Here is a 25978-nt window from a genome sequence, read left to right on the forward strand (position 1 = left end):
AGACCTTTTAAACTCTTCCACCTGAGACAGGTGCTGACTGAGATAACTGATTTGGACCTTTTGAACTGAGTTAATCACCAGAGGACTATTCAGGTGGTGCCCTGGGTGTGTGGTTGTAGGAAGGTTTGATTTTCCTTTTCCAATTGTTGCCTGTCAGGGGTGGGGTGACTTAATTGCTGGTATTTCTCCACAGCTGAGACTTCAACCCAGAGTAACTGTTTCACTAGAGTTGAACAGAGACCAGCTGAAACAAGACAGAACCACTTAGCCCCACCACACCAAACAGCTCCGCTGTTTCTCAGGCCATAGCACTGTATGGGTCCTCGACAAAGCTCCAGGGGAAAAATCAAACAGTGTAAAACAATCATGGGGCTGAATCAGCAGAAAAACTCTGGTAACATGAATAACCAGAATAGATCAACCCCTCCAAGGAAAGATATGGCAGATGTAACTGAAGATCCCATTCATAAACAGCTGGCCGAGATGTCAGAAATCGAATTCGGAATTTGGATTGCAAAGATTAATAGAATGGAGGAAAATTTGGAATTAGAAATTCGAGGAACAATTCAAAAGTCGAAATTAGCAACTTGAGGAGAAATTCAAAAGTTGTCTCAAGAATTTAAGGAATTTAAAGCCAAACCACCAAAGATTTTGATGCCCTGAAGCAAGAATTTGCAGCCCTCAAAGATCTGAAAAATACAGTAGAATCCCTCAGTAACAAAGGCAGCAAGCAGAAGACAGGATTTCTGACATTGAAGACAAAGCCTTTGAACGCTCCCAAACTCTCAAAGAGGAAGAGAAATAGAGAGCAAAAATGGATCATATCTCAGAGCTCTGGGATAATTCGAAGAAGGCTAAATCCGCCTTATTTGAATCCCTGAAAGTGATGAAGTGGCCTCACAAGGCACAGAGGCCCTTCTCCATAAAATTATGAAAGAGAATTTTCCAGACATGCCTAGAGATTCTGAAATTCAGATAGCAGACAGTTTCAGAACCCCAGAACGACTCAATCTGAATAAGACATCCTGCAGGCATATCATAATTAACTTCACTAAAGTTAATATGAAGGAGAAAATTCTGAAAGCAGCCAGAGGGAAGAAATCCATTACCTACAAAGAAAAGAATATTAGAATGACAGCAGATCTCTGTGGTGAAACTTTTCAAGCCAGAAGAGGGTGGTCATCGACTTTTAATCTCCTAAAACAAAATAACTTTCAACCCCGGATCCTGTATCCAGCTAAATTGAGTTTCATTTATGATGGAGAAATTAAATACTTTAATGACATTCATACGTTGAAAAAATGTGCCATAACAAAACGAGCTCTTCAGGATATTCTCAGACCTATCCTCCATAATGACCAGCCCAATCCTCTACCACAAAAGTAAACTCACTCAGAAACTTTTGATCACACTCCAACTTCCACACTGGCAAAAGGATTAAAAATGTCCACTGGACTTTCGAAAAACTCGATACCCAAAATTTTACCAGACTTATCAATATTCTCCATTAATGTGAATGGCTTAAACTGTCCTCTAAAGAGGCACACGTTAGCTGACTGGATACAAAAACTCAGGCCAGATATTGCTGCACACAAGAGTCGCATCTTACCTTAAAAGATAAACATAGACTCAGGGTGAAAAGATGGTCATCCATATTTCAGACAAATGGTAATCAGAAAAAAGCAGGTGTTGCAGTTCTATTTGCAGATACAATAGGATTTAAACCAATAAGAGTAAGGAAGTATAAAAATGGTCACTTCGAGGTTTCTCCAAGCTAGACCTCCCATTTGATCCTGCAATCCCATTACTGCGCATCTACCCAGAAGGAAAAAAATCCTTTTATCATAAGGACACTTGTACTAGACTGTTTATTGCAGCTCAATTTACAATCACCAAAATGTGGAAACAGCCCAAATGCCCACTAACCCAGGAATGGATTAACAAGCTATGGTATATGTATACCATGGAATACTATTCAGCCATTATAAAAAAGGGAGACTTTACATCCTTCGTATTAACCTGGATGGAAGTGGAAGACATTATTCTTAGTAAAGCATCACAAGAATGGAGAAGCATGAATCCTATGTACTCAATTTTGATATGAAGACAATTAATGACAATTAAGGTTATGGGGGGGGAAGCAGAAAGAGGGACGGAGGGAGAGGGGTGGGGCCTTGGTGTGTGTCACACTTTATGAGGGCAAGACATGATTGCAAGAGGGACTTTACCTAACAATTGCAATCAGTGTAACCTGGCTTATTGTACCCTCGATGAATCCCCAACAATAAAAAAAAAAAAGAAAAAATTAGAAAAATTAAAAAAAAAAAACTCACTTCATGTTTGTTAAGGGTAATACTCAATATGATGAGATTTCAATTATTAATATCTATGCACCCAACCAGAATGCACCTTAATTTATAAGAGAAACTCTAACAGACATGAGCAACTTGATTTCCTCCAGTTCCATAATAGTTGGAGAGTTCAACACTCCTTTGGCAGTGTTGTATCGATCCTCCAATAAGAAGCTGAGCAAAGAAATTTTATATTTAAACCTAACCATCCAACATTTGGATTTAGCAGACATCTATAGAACATTTCATCCCAACAAAACTGAATACACATACTTCTAATTAGCCAACGGAACATACTCCAAAATTGACCACATCTTAGGTCACAAGTCTAACCTCAGTAAATTTAAAGGAATAGAATTTATTCCCTTCATCATCTGCAAGTTGAACTCAGTAACAACAGGAATCTGCATACTCATACAAAAACATGGAAGTTAAATAACCTTATGCTGAATGATAGCTGGGTCAGAGATGAGATTAAGAAGGAAATTGTCAAACTTTTGGAACAAAACGACAATGAAGACATGAATTATTAGAACCTTTGGGATACTGCAAAGGCAGTCCTAAGAGGGAAATTTATTGCACTGCAAGCCTTCCTCAAGAGAATGGAAAGAGAGAAAGTTAACAACCTAATGGGACATCTCAAGCAACCAGAAAAGGAAGAACATTCCAATCCCAAACACAGTAGAATAAAAGAAATAACCAAAATTAGAGCAGAATTAAATGAAATTGCAAACAAAAGAATTATACAACAGATCAATAAATCAAAAAGTTGGTTTTTTGAAAAGGTCAATAAAATAGATAAAGTTTTGGCTAATCTAACCAGGAAAAAAAGAGTAAAATCTCTAATCTCATCAATCAGAAACGACAAAGACAAAATAACAACAAACTTCAAAGAAATTAAAAAACTCCTTAATGAATATTACGAGAAACTTTATTCTTAGAAATATTAAAATCTGAAGGAAATTGACCAATACTTGGAAGCATGTCACCTTCCAAGACTTAGCCAGAATCAAGTGGAAATGTTGAACAGGCCCATATCAAGTTCAGAAATAGCATCCACCATACACAACCTCCCTAAAAACAAAAGCCCGGGACCAGATGGCTTCACGTCAGAATTCTACCAAACCTTTAAACAGGAATTAGTACCTATACTACTCAACATGTTCCAAAATGTAGAAAAAGAAGGAAGACTACCCAACATGTTCTATGAAGCAAACAGCACCTTGATCCCCAAACCAGGAAAAGACCCAACAAGAAAAGAAAATTATAGACTGATATCACTAATGAATATAGATGCAAAACTATTCAACAAGATCCTAACAATCAGAATCCAGCAACACATCAAACAAATTATACATCATGACCAAGTTGGTTTTATCCCAGGGTCTCAAGGCTGGTTCAATATATGTAAATCTATAAGTATAATTCAGCACATAAACAAATTAAGAAACAAAGACCATATGATTCTCCCAATTGATGCAGAAAAAGCTTTTGATAATATACAGCATCCCTTCATGATCAGAACACTTAAGAAAATTGGTATAGAAGGGACATTTCTTAAACTGATAGAGGCAATCTACACCAAACCCATACCCAATATCGTATTGAATGGAGTTAAACTGAAATCATTTCCACTCAGATCAGGAACCAGGCAGGGCTGCCTATTGTCTCCACTGCTCTTTAACATTATAATGGAAGTTTTAGCCACCACAATTAGGGAAGAAAAGGCGATCAAGGGTATCCACATAGGGTCAGAAGAGATCAAACTTTCGCTCTTCGCAGATGATATGACTGTATATCTGGAAAACACCAGGGATTCTTCTACAAAACTCTTAGACCTGATCAAGGAATACAGCAGCGTCTCAGGTTACAAAATCAACATTCATTAATCGGTAGCCTTTATATATACCAACAATAGTCAAGCTGAAAAAACATTTAACGACTCTATTCCATTCACAGTAGTGCCAAAGAAGATGAAATATTTGGGACTCTATCTAACAAAGGATGTGAAAGATCTCTATAAAGAGAACTATGAAATTCTAAGAAAAGAAATAGCTGAAAATGTTAACAAATGGAAAAACATACCATGCTCATGGCTGGGAAGAATCAACATTGTTAAAATGTCCATACTACCCAAAGCAATATACAATTTCAATGCAATCCCTATTCAAGCTCCACTCTCATACTTTAAAGATCTTGAAAAAATAATACTTCATTTTATATGGAATCAGAAAAACCTCCCATAGCCAAGACATTACTCAGAAATAAAAAGAAAGCAGGAGGAATCATGCTACCAGACCTCAGACTTCACTATAAATCGATAGTGATCAAAACAGCATGGTACTGGCACAAAAAGAGAGAAGTAGATGTCTGGAACAGAATAGAGAACCAAGAGATGAATCCAGCTACTTACCGTTATTTGATCTTTGACAAGCCAATTAAAAACATTCAGTGGGGAAAAAATTCCCTATTTAACAAATGGTGCTGGGTGAACTGGCTGGCAACCTGTAGAAGACTGAAACTGGACCCACACCTTTCACCATTAACTAAGATAGACTCTCATTGGATTAAAGATTTAAACTTAAGACATCAAACTATAAAAATACTAGAAGAGAGTGCAGGGAAAACCCTTGAAGAAATCGGTCTGGGCGAGTATTTTATGAGGAGGACCCCCCGGGCAATTGAAGCAGCTTCAAAAATACACTACTAGGACCTGATCAAACTAAAAAGCTTTTGCACAGCCAAGAACACAGTAAGTAAAGCAAGCAAAAAGCCCTCAGAATGGGAGAAGATATTTGCAGGTTATGTCTCTGACAAAGGTTTAATAACCAGAATCCACAGAGAACTCAAACGTATAAGCAAGAAAAGAACAAGTGATCCCATCGCAGGGTAGGCAAGGGACTTGAAGAGAAACTTCTCTGCAGAAGACAGGCGCACAGCCACAGACATATGAAAAAATGCTCATCATCTTTAATCATCAGAGAAATGCAAATCAAAATTACTTTGAGATATCATCTAACTCCAGTAAGATTAGCCCATATCACAAAATCCCAAGACCAGAGATGTTGGCGTGGATGTGGAGAAAAGAGAACACTTTTGCACTGCTGGTGGGAATGCAAATTAATACATTCCTTTTGGAAAGATGTTTGGAGAACACTTAGACATCTAAAAATAGATCTGCCATTCAATCCTATAATTCCTCTACTAGGCATATACCCAGAAGACCAAAAATCACATCATAATAAAGATATTTGTACCAGAATGTTTATTGCAGTCCAATTCATAATTGCTAAGTCATGGAAAAAGCCCAAGTGCCCATCGATCCACGAATGGATTAATAAATTGTGGTATATGTACACCATGGAATATTATGCAGCCTTAAAGAAAGATGGAGACTTTACCTCTTTCATGTTTACACGAATGGAGCTGGAACATATTCTTCTTAGTAAAGTATCTCAAGAATGAAAGAAAAAGTATCCAATGTACTCAGCCCTACTATGAAACTAATTTATGGCTTTCATATGAAAGCTATAACCCAGCTATAACCTAAGAATATGGGGAAGGGTTACAGGGAGGGGAGGGAGGGGGGTGGTGGGTAGAGGGAGGGGGATTGGTGGGATTATACCTGCAGTGCATCTTACAAGGGTACATATGAAACTTAGTATATGTAGAATGTAAATGTCTTAACACAATAACTAAGAAAATGCCAGGAAGGCTATGTTAACCAGTGTGATGAAAATGTGTCAAACAGTCTATAAAACCAGTGTATGGTGCCCCATGATCACATTAATGTACACAGCTATGATTTAATTTAAAAAAAAAAGTTATGGAGGCACGAAGTGTTAATGAGGTGCTTGGGAGGAGTTAATTTACCTGAGCATTGAACTTACTAAGCTTCCAAGGCAGGGGTGGGGAGGGAAATCCTTCAACTTGACACAGGAACACATCGGTTTCTCAAATACCTCAAAATAAATTTTGCTCTCAAAGTTACTTAAAACACGCTGCCCAATTACAAACAATAAAATATATGGTCTTATGTTGAATCACATTTACCTAAGAATTCATTTATATTTCACATAAAGCAAGACATATAGATTGCTTACTCTTGAGAAGTAGTATGCAAATGGATCCCTGCAAAATTGCATACTTGGAAAAAATTTGGAATTAAAGGTAATAAGAAATTTTGATGAAAAGGTACACCTAAAACAGTGCTTTGAAGACAGAAGTTTGTAAAAGTTAACTGCAATACATTTTTAAAAGGCTAATTTTCTTTTCTCACTATAGAGTATCTATGGACCAGGTAGAAATCAGGATTTTTTTCTTTCTTTTTTGAAATAGAGTCTCACTTTGTCACTCTCAGCAGAGTAACGTGGTGTATAGCCCAAAGCAATCTCAAATTCTTGGGCTTAAGCAATTTTTTCGCTTCAGCCTCCCAAAGAGCTGGGACTATAGGCCCCTGCCACAATGCCTGGCTATTTTTTCAAGACGAGGTCCCTCGCTGGCTCATGCTGTTCTTGAACCTGTGAGCTTAGGCAATCCACCTGCCTTGTCCTCCCAAGTGCTAGGATTATAGGCATGAGCCTGGTCTAGAAATCAGGATTTTGGTCAAGGAGATATATGTAGGATTATAGGCATGAGCCTGGTCTAGAAATCAGGAGTTTGGTCAAGGAGATATATGTAGTTAGAAATTCAAGAACACAATACAAAGACTGTGTGGGTGTTTTTTTTTTTTAAAGAAGAAAACTATTGAAAACAAGCACCATATTTCATTTCTAATGTGTACATTAAGCAAGCGCCCCTGCTTGGGGCTTAGCAAATCAAGACATTGGATTTATGGATAATTATTTGCTTGAATATGAAAGCTACTTCAAATTGACATTTTTTATTGCATCACAGAACGGCATATATATATAAAAGACTTTCCCAATACCAACTTATTAATAACTAGTTATTCACCTTGTTACATATTAGTAACTGTAGCTAATTACTGTTATTAGGACTATTTCTTAGTAGTTTATGTGCAAAAGACAAGTTAGATAACAGGAAAACTAGATGGCCTTCATTTAGGTGGACACAATAAAGGTAGATCTAGTATTCTGCAGGAAACAGGGTGACTACAGGTGACAATAATTTACTGTACCTTTTAAAGTAACTGAAAGAGTGGAATTGGAATGTTGCTAACACACAGGAATGATAAACACGGAAGGTACTGGCATCCCAGTTACTCTGACTTGGTCATTATGTGTGGTACACCTGTATCGTAACATCACAGGACCCCCCGCCCCCAAAATATGTACAACTGTTACATATCCACAATAACTAGAAATGAAATAAAACTTTAACAACAAAAAAAAAATGATAAGAACCAAACTACGCACCTTATCTGTTTCATCCACACTCATGGATTTCACTACACAGGAAGCCGGCCTCTCCTGGATGTGTGCGAGATCCTGGGGGGCACTCTGAGACGCTGGCATCGGGGGCAACGGAGCACGCCTCTTCTTGGGTGCATCTGATGGCAGGGTGTTTGACACATAGGGTTTCGAAACGGTATTGGACCTCATAAAAGTCGAGCGGTGCTTATTTATTAGTGGGGTTGCAGGGGCACTTGCAGTCTAATAAAGAATTAAAGATAAAATCTGTATGTAATTTCCAGATAAAAAGCACTTGTCACTAAAAAAATCTGAAGAATCTTATAAAACGTTACATGCTTACTTGCTCCCGCTTTTTCTTACTGCGTTGAAAAAAGCTGAAAAATCCTTTATTTTCCTTGTCCTTCATAATGTCTAAGTTTTGAGATATCTGGCAGGATTCTAAAATAGAAGAAAAGCATCTTACTTTTGTACCTAGGATTGAATGTTCACTTGCAAGATTTTCTTCTTTGACTTTTCCTTTAAAAATGTATCTAATAGTAAAAGCTCCTAATTATAGTCTACAAACCAGGAACTCTGCTAAGTACCTTAAAGCCTATTAAATTCTAAAAGCAACAAGCAAATATTATTCTTATTTCACAGCAGAGGAAACTGAAGCTCAAAGAAATGAAGAGAAATAATCAGGGCCCACATTCAGGAAATAACAGAGCTGGGGCATACACTCCCTGCTTGGTGAGTCACAGTCTGTGTTCTATACATAATAACCAGTATTTGAGAAGTAAAAGGTACACTTCAAATTCAATGAATATGAAGTTGCTATCATACAGCTTGTCCCTTGTTTGATTATAATTTTTAAAGCCAAATTATCATGGAATATTTTGTTCTCCTTATAATTATAATTACTCAGTACTTCATTAAATGTTTCATAATAGTTATTTCTTTAATCTGGTGGGTCTCAATTGGGTGCAATTTTGCCCTCTAAAGGGCTTGGATAATTTCTGGAGATAAGTTTGGTTGTCATAACTGGAAGGGGGCTTAGGAGAAAGTGCTACTGGCGTTTACTGTGTAGAGAGAGGGCAACGATGAGGCTAAACGCAGTGCAAATGCAAGGCAGCCCCAACAACAATCACCTGACCTCAGATGTTAACAGTGCAAAAATCAGGAAACCCTACTTTAACTAGGAGGGCAAATGTCAAACCTTAAGGTTGCATATGTAATACTTCTTTAAAATTTTCCGAAAAGGGCAGCGCCTGTAGCTCAGTGAGTAGGGCACCGGTCCCATATACCAAGGGTGGCAGGTTCAAACCCGGCCCCGGCCGAACTGCAACAAAAAAATAGCTGGGCTTTGTGGCAAGAGAATTGCCTAAGCCCAGGAACTGGAGGTTGCTGTGATGTGTAAGGGCGATAAAGTGAGACTGTCTCTACAAAAAAAAAAAACAAACAAACAAAAAAATTTCCAAAAGGAATTTCTTAGAACTCACTTAACAGGTCTTAAAAACAATGACAAATCTAGTAGCACTGAGCCACCCTGGCCCAGTCTGTCTCCAAATTCCATTTTCCACTAAAAGGAACCATGATTTCTTGAGAATGGTTGATCCTTTGATGATAGAAATACATATAAGCTTGGACTATCTTGTCACACAAGGAAGGAAGCAATTATATCAAACTCTACTAGAGTCATGTTAAAAAGTACTCAGGAACCTGAGATGGTTTCTACTGGCAAAAAATCATGCCAGTTTAGGCACTGTAAAAGTAACTAACTTGAAACATAACACATTCGCTCAATGCTATACATTCATAATGATACTGAAAAAATAATTCATCCTCATTGTCTGCCTTCTTGTAATGTTAGAGAACTAGTCTGTTATTTTAAAAACTGATGAAGGCAAAAGAATCAAATTTTATTCTGCCCTTCTAACTGAATTCTACCTTCATAGTCAAATAGCTGACACAGTAATGTTTACTTTTTTTAGAAGTATCTGAGCTGATCATTAAAGAAATGTTTGTAATAGATTATCACCATTTTTCAACACCTAATTAAGAGGCAGGCAATGATCACAGATGGCTAACATCAGAAAAATAACTTGTCATTGTGTGTTTGCTAAAGTAAGTATGCAATATCCCCGTGAAGTGTTCTTGCCAAAAGTACACTTGAGATTTCTTAGGAAATCTCAAGATTTAACCATAAATTTATAGAAAATAGAGGGGATGAAGAAACATTAAATGCCACCACAGAATATAATCAACAAAATTCTAAATGTAGAAAACTGTCAGACAATTTGCCTGGATTCTTAAACTAAAGAAAAGCAAATTGAAAAAGTAATTAAAGATATAATGACAAGGAGTAGGGATCTGTAAAATTCAAAAAACTTTCTTCTGTGAAATATATGGGTTTTATGGTAAATCACAATATAATCTTAATGACATTTGAGACAAATACTATGTATTGAAACTTACAAGGTATAGTTAAACCTTGGGGGTAAATGTATAGTCTTAGATACTTTATCTGAAATAAATGTCTAAAATGAAAAAGACATAAATTATGGCAGAGAATGGGCTACTTCGGGAAAGCAAAGCCAGTTAACACGAATAAGCACACTAATGCAATGTTCCTCATTAACATATTGAAGGAAAATTGTATTTTACTAAAACTTTTAAATATGATGATTCAAATATTAAATAAGTGGCATGCATTTGGCACAATGAATTTGACAATGCTAACAGCTAATATGAATGAACATGTGGATAACGCTTTATGGTTTAAGATTTTTTCACGTGTCTCATTTATTTCTTAGCACAACCCTGGGAGGGAGGTATCTCAAGTTATCACTTTCAGCCCTTTTACTCATTAGCCCTGACTGATGTAAGGAATGAAAGCAATGGTATCACACTATTACACATCTGAGGAACTGAGTGACCGGAGAGTTTTAGTAACTTGCACAAAGACTGGCATTAAAAGTCAGAAATATAAAAAAACTCATATCCATTTAAAGATGATTTATAATATCTATAAGTTTTTTTGGTAGACATGTCATTATTTCACTTTAAGATGGAATTCATCACTTATAGAATGTAGATATACAATTAAATTTAGTTAGAATAATAGATGAAAAGTTCACACGGTCACACAATGCAATAGATACAACCAGAATGTTTCACATAGTTATTTTGGTAGAGCAATTTCTAGACAATGGTTGATCCTTCATACAAGTTATCATCTAAGTCTTCACTTAAAAGTCTGTGTCAGGGATACAGGGATACAGATAGTTAAACACTGAGACCAGGGAAGCCTTGAGCTTACTTAGAAAAGCAACTCTGGCTAGATGCCTGTGGCTCAAGCAGCTAAGACGCCAGCCACATATACCAGAGCTGGCGGGTTCGAATCCAGCCTGGGCCCACCAAACAACAATGACAGCTGCAACCAAAAAATAGCTGGACGTTGTGGCAGGCACCTATAGTCCCAGCCACTTGGGAGGCAGAGGCAAGAGAATCGCTCGAGCCCAGGAGTTGGAGGTTGCTGTGAGCTGTGATGCCACAGCACTCTATCCAGGGCGACAGCTTGAGGCTCTGTCTCAAAAAAAAGGAAAGTAACTCAAAGACTATAGTTTCCTGTTTCTAGAAGAGAAGTTAAGAGTAACTGCACACAAAGTTTCAAGCCTTTTGATAATATCAGACAGGATAAGGAGGAAGGCACTTACAGAATTTGGATTGACCTTGTAAATACTAACACTGTAAAGGCATTTTCGTAATTTTACTATTCTAATCTCTGAAGGTTCTGCCACAACATTTAATACCCTGAATAAACCATGTACTTCCATGGCTAGAAGGAATATTAGAGATCAGTACATTTAATACCCTAAAAATTAGGACTAAAAGATTATGACATTTCCTTAGGGTTATATATACAGAGAAAAGCAAAGTACAAGTAACAAAATGTTGATGCTAGAAAGAGATGCAGAGACCACTTTTTTCAATCTATTACCATTAGAGAAGTTAAAAAAATACAGACAGGTAAAGCTATTGCCTCTATCAACTCATTAAATTAGCTCAATAGCTAATATATTGTCAGAATTTTAAAAAGTCTATCTTCTGATTCTTAGGCAGTTTAAGATCAGAAGAATTTTCAATGTCTGTGACTAGGCTAGTCTTACTGATAGTCACCAACAATAGTCACACTATTACTTACATAGGCCTAATTCTTGGAATTGAGAGCATCAGTGTGCTTTGGGAAAACTGTGACAAAGAAAATTCTAATAACACATAATGTGTACAATTTGTTAAGGTTTTCTTTCTTTTTTTCTTGGGGGGAGGATATGTGGTGATTATTGCAGTTATTATATGAGACTATCTTTTTTAATAGGAGAAAAAAGATTTCCAGAATTTATTATTATTAAAAAATTTTAATAAAGTTTTTCTCTAGGAAAGTAATACATCCTCTCATAAAATTCTGTAACATAAAGCGAAGAAATATGACAACAGTAACCCACATATAACCCTACCACCCAAAGGTAACCACTATTAAAATTTTTATGTATTTCCTTTCTGAAATTTCATGTAAAAGTATTTTTTTACACATTGTATTAAACACATTTGTATCATTTGCATGCTAATTTTAGCACAAGCATTTTCCACGTTATTATAAAATATTCACAATTTAAAGGCTGCAAAATTTCAAGTGATGAATATAATATTATTATTATGAATTACATTCAGTGGAAATAACCAAAGGTCCTTCTGGTGTACCATCCAACTATTAGTATTTGTACCCAACAAAGATCCTAGCAATTATTTTTTTCTTGTGTGAGAGTAAGAAATATGTTTTCTCACACCATTAGGATATTACTTTTAAACATTTCTAGAAATGAAATTATTATAATTAAATTCAGAAATCAAGGGGCAGGGAGATCTTTACTGTTTCTTAAGAAAGAAAAAAACTAAGATTTTCTAAGTTAAAATATTTTACAGAATACACACATTAGTAATGTTAAGAAAACAGGTAAAATTAGAAGCTTATTTTCAATTTACCCAATTTCATGTTATAATTTGTTTCTACTGATTCATGGGTCTTACCTTGTAAAGATGACTTACTGAAGGCAGTAACAGAAGTGGCTACAGAAGGAGGGGGCATAAAAAAGGGTAAATTGACTGTAAAGATGATGTTTATTCAAGCATAAAACATCACTGAGTTGAAAAGTAGTCTATGGATTACATCAAGCCACACCCTCAGGATGAAGTCTGAAATTCTCTGCGCACAGAGTATGTAAATAATCGTCTCCTTCACTAAACTTATATTTATCCTAAATTCATGGAGAATAAATATAAGCTTGCATTTGTCCATCAGATATCATACCAATCAACATATATAAGATCTCAACGTTTTAATACATTACATAATTTCTATAGATTAACACTGTAAGCTATTTCAAAAACTTATGTGGCTCGGTGCCCATAGCACAGTGGTTACGTTTCCAGCCACATACACTGAGGGTGGTGGGTTTGAACCTGGCCCAGGCCTGCTAAACAACAATGACAACTGCAACAAAATTAGCTGGGCATTGTGGCAGGTGCATGTAGTCCCAGCTCCTTGGGAGGCTGAGGCAAGGGAATCGCTTAAGCCCAAGAGTTTGAGGTTGCTGTGAGCTATGAAGCCACGGCATTCTACCGAGGGCGATATAGTGAGAGTCTATCGCAAAAAAAAAAAAAAAAGGATAGAATTAGATTGATTTGCTTTATATTATAAGCTAGCTTTTTTGAGTGTTGACCTTAAAAAAATTTGGCAAGAAATTTGCAAATTTGAATAATTAAGACGCATATAAAACCATAGTAAGACTACAGTCGGTTCACACTTGATTTCAATAAATTTACATGTAAATTTTTATTTTCTATTTAAGTCTCAAATCCATAAAGAGCGGAGTTAAATTCCAACAGAAAAATTCATAAGTTGATAGACAAACATAAAATGCAGATGACAGCTGGAAAGATCAGTTTTCATTCCAATTTCAATAACAGTATTTATTTACATTTAATTTTCTCTTCTTATTCCTGATCCCATGTAATTGCTTCTCTCTATAGGGTTCACTAACTTGATATTATGAATTTGAGAACACCCATATACAAACACGAAGCGCACACACACATAAATACACATCCTACTAAATGAATAAAACAAAAGCCTTATTTACCTCTGCTGACATCCATGGCATATAATTCTCTTAGTCCCAGGTCATTAAGAGATTTTGTCAAATCCAGGGGCTCCTGAGATTGATAATCCTTTAATAACACTGTATGAAACGGATCAAACTCACATTTGCTACATATAGTAGGAACAAGTTCTTGCAGTGATGCGTGTGGGCTAACTCTCACTATAGTCTTCTGTGTTTTCTTAAAATTGATCACTACTCTCACAGTTTTCTGAAAAATAGAATAAAGCCACAGTTACGTCATAATTTATTTATTGAAACAAACTTTATACAATAATGTCTAGAATGTACCTGTCTAATCTACAGCTACATAATCATATAATAGGAATTATTTTGATATAAAATTATTTCGGGTTAATATTACTTTCTAACTCCAAAGCTAATTCTTAGACATAATCATTAGTCTGTTTGTTAAATTTAGATTAAATTCATACCCTTGCCACAGTGTTAAGTAAATTTAGACCTAAAAAGGAACAAAATAACTTCCTATCTAGTATTACTGATATTTTTACTTCAATCCTTAAAATATTTACATTAAAATTAGCAAATTACATAATAATACAAAATTAGACGTGTTTTATCCTATCCTTTATTTAAGGAATATTTATCTTTCAAATGATTTTTTTTCCCCAACAAAAAAGGGGTATTTTGGCTAAATCATAAGCATTTTTGTTTCTCTCTATTGGAAACAAGATAAATGAGATAACCCATATAAAGAGTTTAGTAATAGTATCTGGCACATAGTCAATTACCAATAAATAAACATTAGCTACTATGATTAGCTTTTGTTGTCACTATGTTGGCTAATGTTACTATTTTAATAAAAAATGTTAAAATATCCCTTATTTACATATCTAATACTGATAATTCAAAATTATTAGAAAGATTTTAAGCATCTCATTATTTTGATGTAATTGAATTCTCCATATAGATGGAACTTAGAAACATGTGATCACACTAAGTGAAATCTACAGCTTGCAGAACTTCAAAGACATTTATTCATAAAACTAAAACCTTACACATAATCCTATCCATAGCATAAACATAACTACTTCCGTCCAGATAAACAGTATGACTATGTAACACACAGCACCTAGACAGAAAGCAGCCCACTACCCTATTTAATATTTAATGTTCCATTGCATAGTGTGTAAAGCAAATGTTTTAATATCATTAAAAAAAACCCTGTCAACTTTTTATAAAAAGCTTCATAACAATATGAAGAAATAATGAGAATGTATGGTTTCAATTCATATGTAAATGAAATACCAATTTAATATACAAACTTTTATATACTTTAAAAGTGGTCAATGTTCATAATGAAGAGTATTTCTTAAAACTTTTATCCCATAACTTACAGTAACAGAACAATTTTGTAAAGAATGATATTAGAATCATTATGCTTAAATTTTTTTGCTTAAAGATAAGCTATTGTGTAGAAAAAATTAACAACTTAGATATAAGTTACAACTGCTGCTTACCAAGTATAGAGCAGCCAAAAATTCTTTTAATAAATTCTTAGATAAATTTTCATTAAGATGCTAAAACCTGCCTTTAAAAATCAAATACTTTTTGGGGGGGAGCAGGAAGGAGGGAGGAGGATTGGTGTGCTCCCAGTTCATGAGCACAAAGTAAGGGTATATGGTACACCTCTTACGAACACGGCACAACTACAGGAGGGACTCTACCTAATAGATACAAACACCGCGCCCTCACATTAAGCTGAAATAAAAATAAATAAATTTCAGGGAAAAAATGTAGAAAAATAAAAAAAATAAAAATAAAACACTTTTCTAAAGAGTAGCTTAAAATACAGGCCATTCATAACTGGCAGATGATTCCTACACAGTCATATTGATCACTTTGAGCATTAAAATCTGAGTATTCCTCCAATTCTGGTTAACCCAGGGATCGATAACCAACTGAATATTAAACAGTGTGGCTTAGGAAAACAGGATAGCCACATTCACATGAAATTTTGACCATAAAGTCCATTTTTATTTCTTTTGTAAAGAGCTACCAATAATGACTGAAAAAAATCAACTTAATATTTTAGCTACAAGACATAAAAATCTGTAATGGAATTCTTACCTCTGGTATTATAGGTGTTGGTTTTTTCTTATCCAACAATTTTGGCTTCAAAATTACCTTCTCTACCTCCAACATTCCTACTGGTGTGTTTGGCTTAAATTTAATGTGGTTCTTTTCGGCTGACAGCAGATCAATTGTGTAACTTGATGGATTCAAGTGATACTGTGCACAGAGGAATATCAACAAGTCCATCATAGGTTTGCTGTAAAACAAGAGTAATGTTGATCATAAAGGTACATGAAACAATTGTGAAAGTTACCATTTTTAGGATTCTTTTTAGAATGCTATTATCTTCAATTCACAAAAGCAAGGCTATAAAGTAGTATTTGTGAAAGCAACTTAAAAATCTAACTATAAAATATTTAAGTGGTCAAAAATTCTAATGGTTAAAGAATCTTGAGTAGTATTCAAGAAAGCTTGGATACTTTCTTGAAGTGTTAAACAAGTACCTACCTATATGTTTTTATTTACAGATTGTTTTCACGTTATAAATTTCAAGAGAAGGAATCCTTTCCTTCCCCAAGAACAATCACTAAGTTTAGCAGAGGCTCCTTCACAATATTATTTGGAATACAGTCCTGGTAATCTTTAGCTATCAACTGGTTATATTCCAGCAAAATTCTCAAGAGTGTAGCATAAATGTCTTAAATTAGATATTATTTATCTGTTCTAGCTACTGAAGTCATAGTACAAGCATCATGGTATACCTGATATAGATCTAATATTCTATTAGATGGAATAGATCAACTGTCAGCAAACTACAACCTGGAGATCAATGTTGGCCCAGAGACTGTTTTTGTAAATAAAGTTTTATTGGGACATAGCTATATTCATTTGTTTACACATTGTCTCAGGCTGCTTTTGTGCTATAAAGGCAAACTGAAGTAGTTGTGACTGAGACTGTATGGCCCACATGGCCCACAAAGCCTAATCTTTTTACTATCTGTCCCTTGACAGAAAAAGTTTATGGACCCTTGTGTTATAAAAAGTAATCAAATAAATGCATAAAAATTCCAAACAGTAGACAAATGTTTTAAATACCAATGGTAATACAAGGACCTATTTCTTTCTTTTTTTTTTTTTTTGTAGAGACAGAGTCTCACTTTACTGCCCTCGGTAGAGTGCCGTGGCGTCACATGGCTCACAGCAACCTCCAGCTCTTGGGCTTATGTGATTCTCTTCCTCAGCCTCCCGAGCAGCTGGGACTACAGGCGCCCGCCACAATGCCCGGCTATTTCTTTGTTGTTGCAGTTTGGCCGGGGCTGGGTTTGAACTCACCACCCTTGGCATATGGGGCCGGCGCCCTACTCACTGAGCCACAGGCGCAGCCCCACAAGGACCTATTTCTAAAGAAACTTTCATATTAAAATTGAGATACAGGGATATTTCTAATTTTTGCTCCCCCATCCACTGACTCCAATTATTCACACAGACTTATATTTTCACCCACACCATCAACAGAGTAAAGTGGTCTGTCAGTCTTCCTTGTCAGTCCTTTAAAAAAGCACACTAGGGCAGCGCCTGTGGCTCAATGAGTGGGGTGCCAGCCCCATATACTGATGGTGGTGGGTTCAAACCCAGCCCCGGCCAAACTGCAACAAAAAAAAAATAGCCGGACATTGTGGCAGGCGCCTGTAGCCCCAGCTACTGGGGAGGCTGAAGCAAGAGAATCGCCTAAACCCAGGAGTTGGAGGTTGCTGTAAGATGTGATGTCATGGCACTCTACCAAGGGTGATAAAGTGAGACTCCATCTCTTAAAAAAAAAAAAAAAAAGCACACTAAAAAGTCTTTTATATCAAGTGCTTTCCTCACAGGTCAGGCAATCCTAAGGTATTGATTGATTCTTAAGAATAAGACACTAAAATGGTGTAAAAATCCTACGTTCATAATGTTCCTGGGCTTCACTTAAGGGTAAAAAGGCAGACAGCCATTTTTCCTACTGGTAAAGGTAAATATCAACAAAAAAATGATTCTCCAATTTATTTACAAGATCTAAATGTGGCCCCTGGCTCTCAGGAGCTTGATAGGGAGATTAGGCTAGGAATCTCACCATTCAGCATCCCATTTTTAATTAGTACATCTGTTTTCTTACGGCAGATTACCCCTATTCTTCTAAGTGGAGTTCCCAAGTCTGTAGCCTTGATTTATTTCTTCCAGAGATCTTAGTGCTCTGGGAGGCCAAGGCAGGTGGACTACTTGAGCTCAGGAGTTTGAGACCAGACTGAAAAAGAGCAAAACCCTGTCTCCACTAAAAATAGAAAAAATTAGGCAGGTGTGGTGGTGGGGCCTGTAATTCCAGCTACTCGGGAGGCTGAGGCAAGAAGATCTCTTGAGCCCAAGAATTTGAGGTTGCTGTGAGTTATGATGCCATGGCACTCCACCAAAGGTAACAAAGTGAGACTCTGTCTGAAAAAAGAAATAAAAACAAAACAAAACTAAGTGAAAAAAATATTCATGTTGAATACATACATAAAATTTTCAGAGAAGGCATCTCCTACAGATGAAGGAAAGGATTTGTTGGCTAACCTTGAATGGTCTTGAGGTCAAATTACACTTTATATAGATTTTTAAACCATCCCTATGCTCTGCCCCTATCTCACCCTCACCTTCTGTAGTTGTTGCTTATTTCTAGGCCATCCCGGTCTCTATGTGATAAGAAAGTATCAACATGTTTCTTAACAGTACCTTACACTTGGCTTCTCCACCCTCCCCCAAGCAGGTAGTACTCCATTATATACCAGCAGCAGTCACTATCTGGAAGCAAAGAATCACTTTCTTTTACAATGCCAATTGTGTGCTTCTAAGAATTTCAGGAACTAGCCTTGAGCAGTTTACTATAGAACCAAGATTGTGGGACTCTATCCTGGAAGAAAATGCTGAGCAGTTAACCTTCAATTCTATTGCAGTGGAGCTGACACTGCCAGAAGGCTCAAAATAACCATATGAACCAAACGTGTTTACCTGCCCTCAGCTTCCCAACCCCTGACCCCTTTAATAACCCTTTGGTCAGCCCTAGGAACTTGAGACGGTCTTTGGGATGTTAGTCCGCCACCTCCTCAGGTTGCCAGCTTTTGAATAAACCTGCTTTTCTTTCCATCAACTCTTGCTTTTCCAGATTGACTTTCAAGAGCTGAGTGGGAAAACCTGAGTTCAGGTATGATTAGATACATATCAAGAAAAATAAATAAATACCAGACTTTAAGTCCTTCAATAAAAAAATATTTTGGGAATACATTTCTATTCTTAAAATACATTCCATATGTCTTTATTAGATGTTTGCACAATCACATTTATGAGTTTTACATTCTTCTCTTGATCTACAGATTATGCCCATATAAAAATCTATAATCGCCCATACTTTGGTTTTAGACAGTACATTTTAAATTTCATCCAGAGAGAGACTGGCATAATGTTCTTATACAAGTTTCTTGTTTGGTGATAGAGTACTCTGTGAAAGCAATTTGATGCCATACACCAATTCTAGATTTGGAAATGGTACACATTATTTACTTTCTTTGATAGTATACAAAGTTAAGAAGGATTAGGTAATGTCTGGCTAAATTAAATATAATTACAAATGCAGTGAAGCTGGAAGAGGAGAGAATTTTCATTGCCAACCAAATGGACGGATAGCTGTCTGCTATTTTCTATGAGTAAATGATTTTTGAAGGTTACATTTCTATGTTTCTCTCTGTATAAATGTGATAATAAATGTAAAAACACTGAAACTTATACTTTTAAACATTTTTTACTTCTTAAAGGTATAGTTCTTTAGACTCTACAAGTAAACACTAAGACAAATGTACTTATTAAAGTTACTTATTTTATATTTATTATTTATTTATTTATTTATTCATTTTTTGAGACAGAGTCTCACTATGTTGCCCTCGGTAAGAGGTCCATGGCATCATAGCTCACAGCAACCTCAAGTTCTTGGGCTTAGGTGATTCTCTTGCTTCAGACCAGTAGCTGGGACCACAGGCGCCCGCCACAGCGCCCGGCTATTTTTGAGAGATGAGGTCTCGCTCTTGCTCAGGCTGGTCCTGACCCAGCAGACCAAAAGGAAATGTGAATTTTCCCTATAATGCTAGACCTATTCCCTAAATCTGCCTGTTCGGATGCGTCCCTGAAAAGCTCCTGGACAAACAATGGAATATGAATATAAGGCCTCAGGGTTGAAAACACCTGGAGAAATACTTGTCTCCAACCTTGCCAAAGAAAACAGACACAGCACTCACATTCATAACACCTCATCAATTCAGCAGCAATTACCTTTTTGGCTCACCTTAAATTCAGCTGGCCCCTTGATCCCAACTGTGGGCTTGCTTTCTACCTTCCTTTCCTTCCCTTCCCTTCTTTGTTTCGGATGCCTCACCATCTCCCTGCTCTCTTTTCTCTGTGTCCCCCCTCTCTCTCTCTCAGACAAAAGGAACTTATACTTTTAAAATATCCCAATCTTGGCCTACAGAAATCCCTTTCTTATCCTGCATGAAGCATCTACTGAGTTTTCTCTCCTAACACCAGGTTCAATGCTTCGTTTAATAATCCAGAAGCCAATTTGGTCTTTAAAATATCCCTATTCCCAGACAGATAAATGTAACAAGACCAGAAAGTTCTGCAATAGACACAAATACATGTGAGAGGTTAATACTGCATGATAGTGGTATTTCAAGTTTCTGGGGGAAGAACTGAATTTTCAATAAATAGCATTGGAAAAACCAATTAAAAAGTTACATATCTATCCCGATTCCTTATAATAAGGTAAGCTCCAGGTGGACTAGATAGAGAAACATGAGCTTGTAACTCTGAGGAGAAAAAGAACAAGAAATCCATTTTTGTGTAGTTCACACTTTATAATATGCCCAGTGGAACTTTCTGCAATGATGGAAATGTTCTATATCAGTGCTGGCCAAGACAGTGACCACTGAACCAATGGACTAAAAAACTGAATTTTTAATCTTCTTTTAACTTGAATTTAAATTCAATTTAAATAGACACACGTGATGAGTAGCTATTGGTTCTCAAAGAGTGATGCATGGATAAGCAGTTTGGGCATCTGCTGGGACCTCTCAGGCACCAGACCACTGAATCAGAAACTCTGAGGGTGAGAACAGAGATCTGTGCTTTAACAGGCGCCCCACCCAGCCCATTCTGATGCACTGGTAAAACTTGAGAAACTGGTTTATGAGACAATGACCTCTCTACAAAAAAAAAAAAAAAAAAGAAAGAAAAGAAAAAGAAATTCATAAATTATATAGAAGATCAGATAGTGATAAATGATACGATAAAAAATAAGGAAAGAGGGCAGCACCTGTGGCTCAAAGGAGTAGGGTGCTGGCCCCACATACCGGAGGTGGTGGGTTCAAACCCGGCCCCGGCCAAAAAAAAAAAAAAAAAAAAAAAAAAAAGGAAAGAGTTACAGAACAAGTTACGAATGTCGTAAACAAGAAATGACATTGGATTAGAAACCTGAAAGGAATGAGCTATCTGGAAAAACTGTATACCATATATAGTCACAAGTACAAGGGCCCTGAGGCAAGAGTATGGTCTAGTTTACCTGCTTAAGGAAAAAATAAGTTAGTCCACCATGTGAAAATAGGATGCGTGAAATCTTGCTTGAAAGGCTTTCAAAAGAAGAAGAAATTTACAACCCAAGTGCTCATGAATACATGAATGGATTAATAAAATTTGGTATATGTATACTTTGGGGTATTAATCAGCCATAAAGAAAAATGGCCGTCTAGTATCTTTCATGACAAACTGGTTGGAACTGGAAGCCATACTTCTAAGTGAAACCTCACAGGAACCAAGAAACAAATGCGTGTACCCAATACCAGGTTGAAATTGACTGATCAACACTTAAGTGCACATATGGAAGTCAATCTCATTGAAAATCAAGCTGGGAGGAGGAGAGAAGGGGGTGGGTAAATTCACATCTTATTGGGTATGATCTGCTGGGGAGCCTAACACCGCCACACAAGAACCTTCCCCTCCTTACTCTCCTCCCCTTCCTCCCACAAAAAAGACACAAAGGATACAGTTAGCCCCACCCCCCAGACCCTGAACAGAAAAGAGAGGGAATAACTGTCTAGCTCCACGATAAAGCAGCTATAACGCTATAAAAGTAAGATACTAAGTTTTAAGCAGGGCGTGCAACCAAGGCACTGTTGCTGCTATTCACCACACACAAAGTACACCCATGGAGAATTAAATCATCTCTTGACTATAGTCACTGAGCATTATACACCTAGATGCCAAACTACGACTGCCAAAGACAACAGTTTTGGTTTGGGATGATCATCCTGAGCTGATGTGCCCAACAGCAGTTGGCTAACAGGTACAACCACAGGATCACCACAAAAAAGGTATCTGTCTTCCTGGCAAGACTACAGGTGAACAATCCACCTGAAAACTGAGGCAAATTGTTAAAGGATTGGTTGAACTTGATCACCACTTCCTCATTCATTCAAATAAAAGTAGCCTCTTCTCTATATTACATCACTTTGTGTTTTGGTTTAGTGTATTACTTACAATTTTTTTCTCTTGCAACATTAAAATAATAATTTCCTGGAGAGCAGATACTTTTAAGACTCTTTAAAAACTCTTTGAAATGAATAAGCCCTATGCGATTTCCCATTTCCTTTCAGAAATAAATAATAATTCTTTGTATTAATTTCATATGTATTATTTCATCTAAGCCCACAACCACCACCAAAGCTACTCCTACTTTATGGGGAAAATATCGAGCTTAGAGAGAATATATGATCAGATTATGGAGACCACACATAGAATTTGGGCAACAGTCAGGATTAATAATCTCCTGCCCACCCCCCCAATCTACTATGCTTCAGCTGCACACTGCATACCTGCATAACTAACATACTGCCAATCAGAATGGGGAAGATGGTTTGGAACAGGCTAAGTTCATATACTGCTAACCTCATTAAACCACTCCTAAATCCTACAGTGGTGCTTTCCTGAATTCATAACATAGTAGGTATAAGCTTTCCCTTGTTTTTTTACTTGCTAAGTAAGACAACACTGCCATTTCTGTGTTTTAAACATCTAATTTGGTACTGAAAATGCTGATTGCTAAAGAGGTTTCAGGTTAGCAAAGTGCCCAAAACTGCCTTGGTGAACTTACAAATCATGTAGCTGTTTAAACAAAGTCACCCACCAATACAGTGGCTATGTAATTTATCCAATCTGGGACACCTGGGATTGAAAGTGCTGCTATTAGTAATTACTCTAAAAGGCTAAAAGGTTTGACAGGGATTGTTCTAGGAAAATGGGGGGTACAAAACGGTAAGTGATTATGAATAAATGGATTTTGAGCATCTGATTGAACTCTAAGAATAAACTTCTTCCTTGGTATGGCTTTAAATCTGCCATAGTATATAATAAAGTATTTTACACATTTTCAATAAATTCTCAAAACTGAGTTGAGTTGAATTGTTTTTCTCTCAGTACCTTACAAATATCCATATACACCAACAACACAGTTGAACTTATTAATGATAGTATGAAAATTCTAGAATATTCTCTGCTATTGATATTTATCCTTCTTGTATTAACTCACCTACCTCAGTAATGAGTTCAGGAATAAAACAGTGCTCTTTAATTATGTGTAAAAAATCAAGTGTATTAGTAACAAAAAACCAAATCTAATCTTGAAGTTGAGAATGTGTATTGAATTATAAGAAACATTTCAAAGAAAGTAACACAGAGAATTAAGATTTGAAAATAATAGATCAGATCATTACTAAACTGATAAAAGTTCTTACAAAATAAAAACTTTACTGAAAGTGAAAAAAAAATTTTAGAAAGTCACCACTTTAAGGTCTATCTGGTCATCTATCTTGAATGTTATATTCTGAGCTGTCAATAATTACCTTCATAAAAACCATGACTTAAAAATATGTCTACTAAAAAATACACACAATATTTACAAAAACAAAACTATTACAAATATATTTTACTGTAACTGTGGCAATTTGAATATGGACAAAAGATAAAGCTTTATTGATATGAAAATTGGAAATAATTAACTGAAAAAAAAATCAGGTTACAAGACAGCAGGTACAATATAATGCCATATTGGTATAAAAAAATAATGTGTTCAAGGGATGTGTGCAAATGTATATACATGTATGGAATAAAAGTTTAGATCCCACAGTGTTAAAAGTTATTAATATCCTGCCTGCTTAGTAATGACATGTTGTAACTTTTTTTGGCTGACTTGTATTTTTCAACTTCTAAAATGTCCAATTTTTGCATTTGTAATGAAAATTTTAAATTAAAAAGGATCACTGTTACAAGATATAGTTGCCAGGAAAGCAAAGGGAAGTGCTTTCCTGAACTCCTAGGAACAACATTCAGAGAATTTTTTGTGGATACCATCACTCCTTTTCCAACCAGGGCAGCAGTTAGCCAGCAGAGGCTGTAAGGGACAAAGAGTGGTACCAGGGCTTAGATTATAGGATTTTCTAGTTCCACAATTAAACACTCAAGCAGTACTGTTACAGTATTAACAGTTAAAAATTTGACTTTGGACACAACTACAGGGACTATACCTAACAAATGCAAACATTGTAACCTAATTCTTTGTACCCTCAAATTAGCCTGAAATAAAAAAAGAAAAAAAAATCTACTTTTGTTTTAAACAGCTACAGTTGAATAGGATCTAAACTAAAATTTAGGCATTCTTGTAGATTTAAACATGATTTGTGCCATGCTATAGATTTTTAGCAGTGTTTTTTTTTTAATTAAATAGCATGTCGTGTATTTACCACATATTTTGTCATCATTTTACATCTTTCAATAAATGTAAGTATGGTGTGAACTTCAGAAATTCTTCTAAGAACTGCTGTTTTACTGTCCCTTTTTTTTAAAAAACAAAATTACCTTTGATTCTGCTTTATCTTGTCATTTTTCATAATCAATTTTTCCCAATAGGTGGCGCTGTACTCCGCATAAAATGTTTCTGAGATCCATAGCTGAGTCACCCTACACCAGTCAAAATGATAGGCTCTTAACTGCTATAAACTGGTGGCCCAAGACAGGCAAATCATGACCAGGACACAGGTCATGGGCAACATGTTTCTGGGTCATTTTACAGAAAAAGACCAGAAAGATGAGATGACTTGCATGAGATCACACAGCAAGTTTGGGGCCAACTCTCACTTCTAGTTGAGACTTTTAGCTTCAAGTTCTCTGCATTCTTTATGTTTTCATTCATAGTACCCACAGATTTGCTCAAATCAAAACAAATCCTATTTTTGGTAGGGGCATAAAAGAGAGAAATATCCTCTTCTGGTATAGTGGTATTCCTTCCTTCTCCTTGTAGGAGAGAAAAGTGTAGAAAGATAGCAATAAATTTTTCTCCCTGTTCACTAACGAAAAGGATTAATGTTAATCTTTTATCAAATTTCCCAAGCATGCTGCTTTAAAAATATATACCAGAGAAAAGAGGATACAAAACCCAAATCTTATACCATGAGGAATAAATAAAATAAACAGATACCTGACTATAAAATAAAGACCTAACATGATATACAAACGAACTCATACTGTTCCTTATTCTATGCAATTATCTATTATAGTTCTTTAGGCTATAAATTCATTTTCATTAAAAATGAACTGTTTCCCAACTTTTTCCCCCCAAAGTACTATCAAAATTGCTATTGCAAAGTATGGCATTTTCTGAGGAGAACAACCACCTTATTCTCTAAAAGTCGTATCCTTTAATGACAACTTTTAATAGGGCAAAGAGCTGCTTGGACGAAAAAGGATGTTTACCCTACCAGTTATATAAATTATAGACACACACGTTGGACATCCCTAATCCAAAATGCTTGGGGCCAAAAATATTTCAGATTTTGGAGTTTTTCAGATTTTGGAATATTTGCCTTATAGCAGTTGAATAGCCCTCATCCTGAAATCCAAAATCTGAAAGACTCCATTG

The 25978-nt window shown here is 36.1% G+C and overlaps 1 protein-coding gene across 10 annotated transcripts in view; it reads right to left on the reverse strand.

Annotated features, from left to right (window-relative positions):
* Window positions 1-25978, reverse strand: part of COBLL1 (cordon-bleu WH2 repeat protein like 1) — a 196347-nt gene that overhangs the window by 38354 nt on the left and 132015 nt on the right. For 8 of the 10 annotated variants that reach the window (XM_053596894.1, XM_053596899.1, XM_053596893.1 and 5 more), the window contains 5 exons: window positions 16015-16216; window positions 13906-14134; window positions 12794-12832; window positions 8067-8164; window positions 7730-7966 (listed from right to left, as the gene is read on the reverse strand). In XM_053596894.1, coding sequence (XP_053452869.1) covers window positions 7730-7966; window positions 8067-8164; window positions 12794-12832; window positions 13906-14134; window positions 16015-16216 — 805 coding nt within the window. The remainder of the gene's footprint in view (window positions 1-7729; window positions 7967-8066; window positions 8165-12793; window positions 12833-13905; window positions 14135-16014; window positions 16217-25978) is intronic. The other 2 variants (XM_053596902.1, XM_053596896.1) reach the window with 1 other exon arrangement.

The sequence above is a fragment of the Nycticebus coucang genome, chromosome 7 (genome assembly GCF_027406575.1).
Source record: "Nycticebus coucang isolate mNycCou1 chromosome 7, mNycCou1.pri, whole genome shotgun sequence".
NCBI classification, from domain to species: domain Eukaryota; kingdom Metazoa; phylum Chordata; class Mammalia; order Primates; family Lorisidae; genus Nycticebus; species Nycticebus coucang.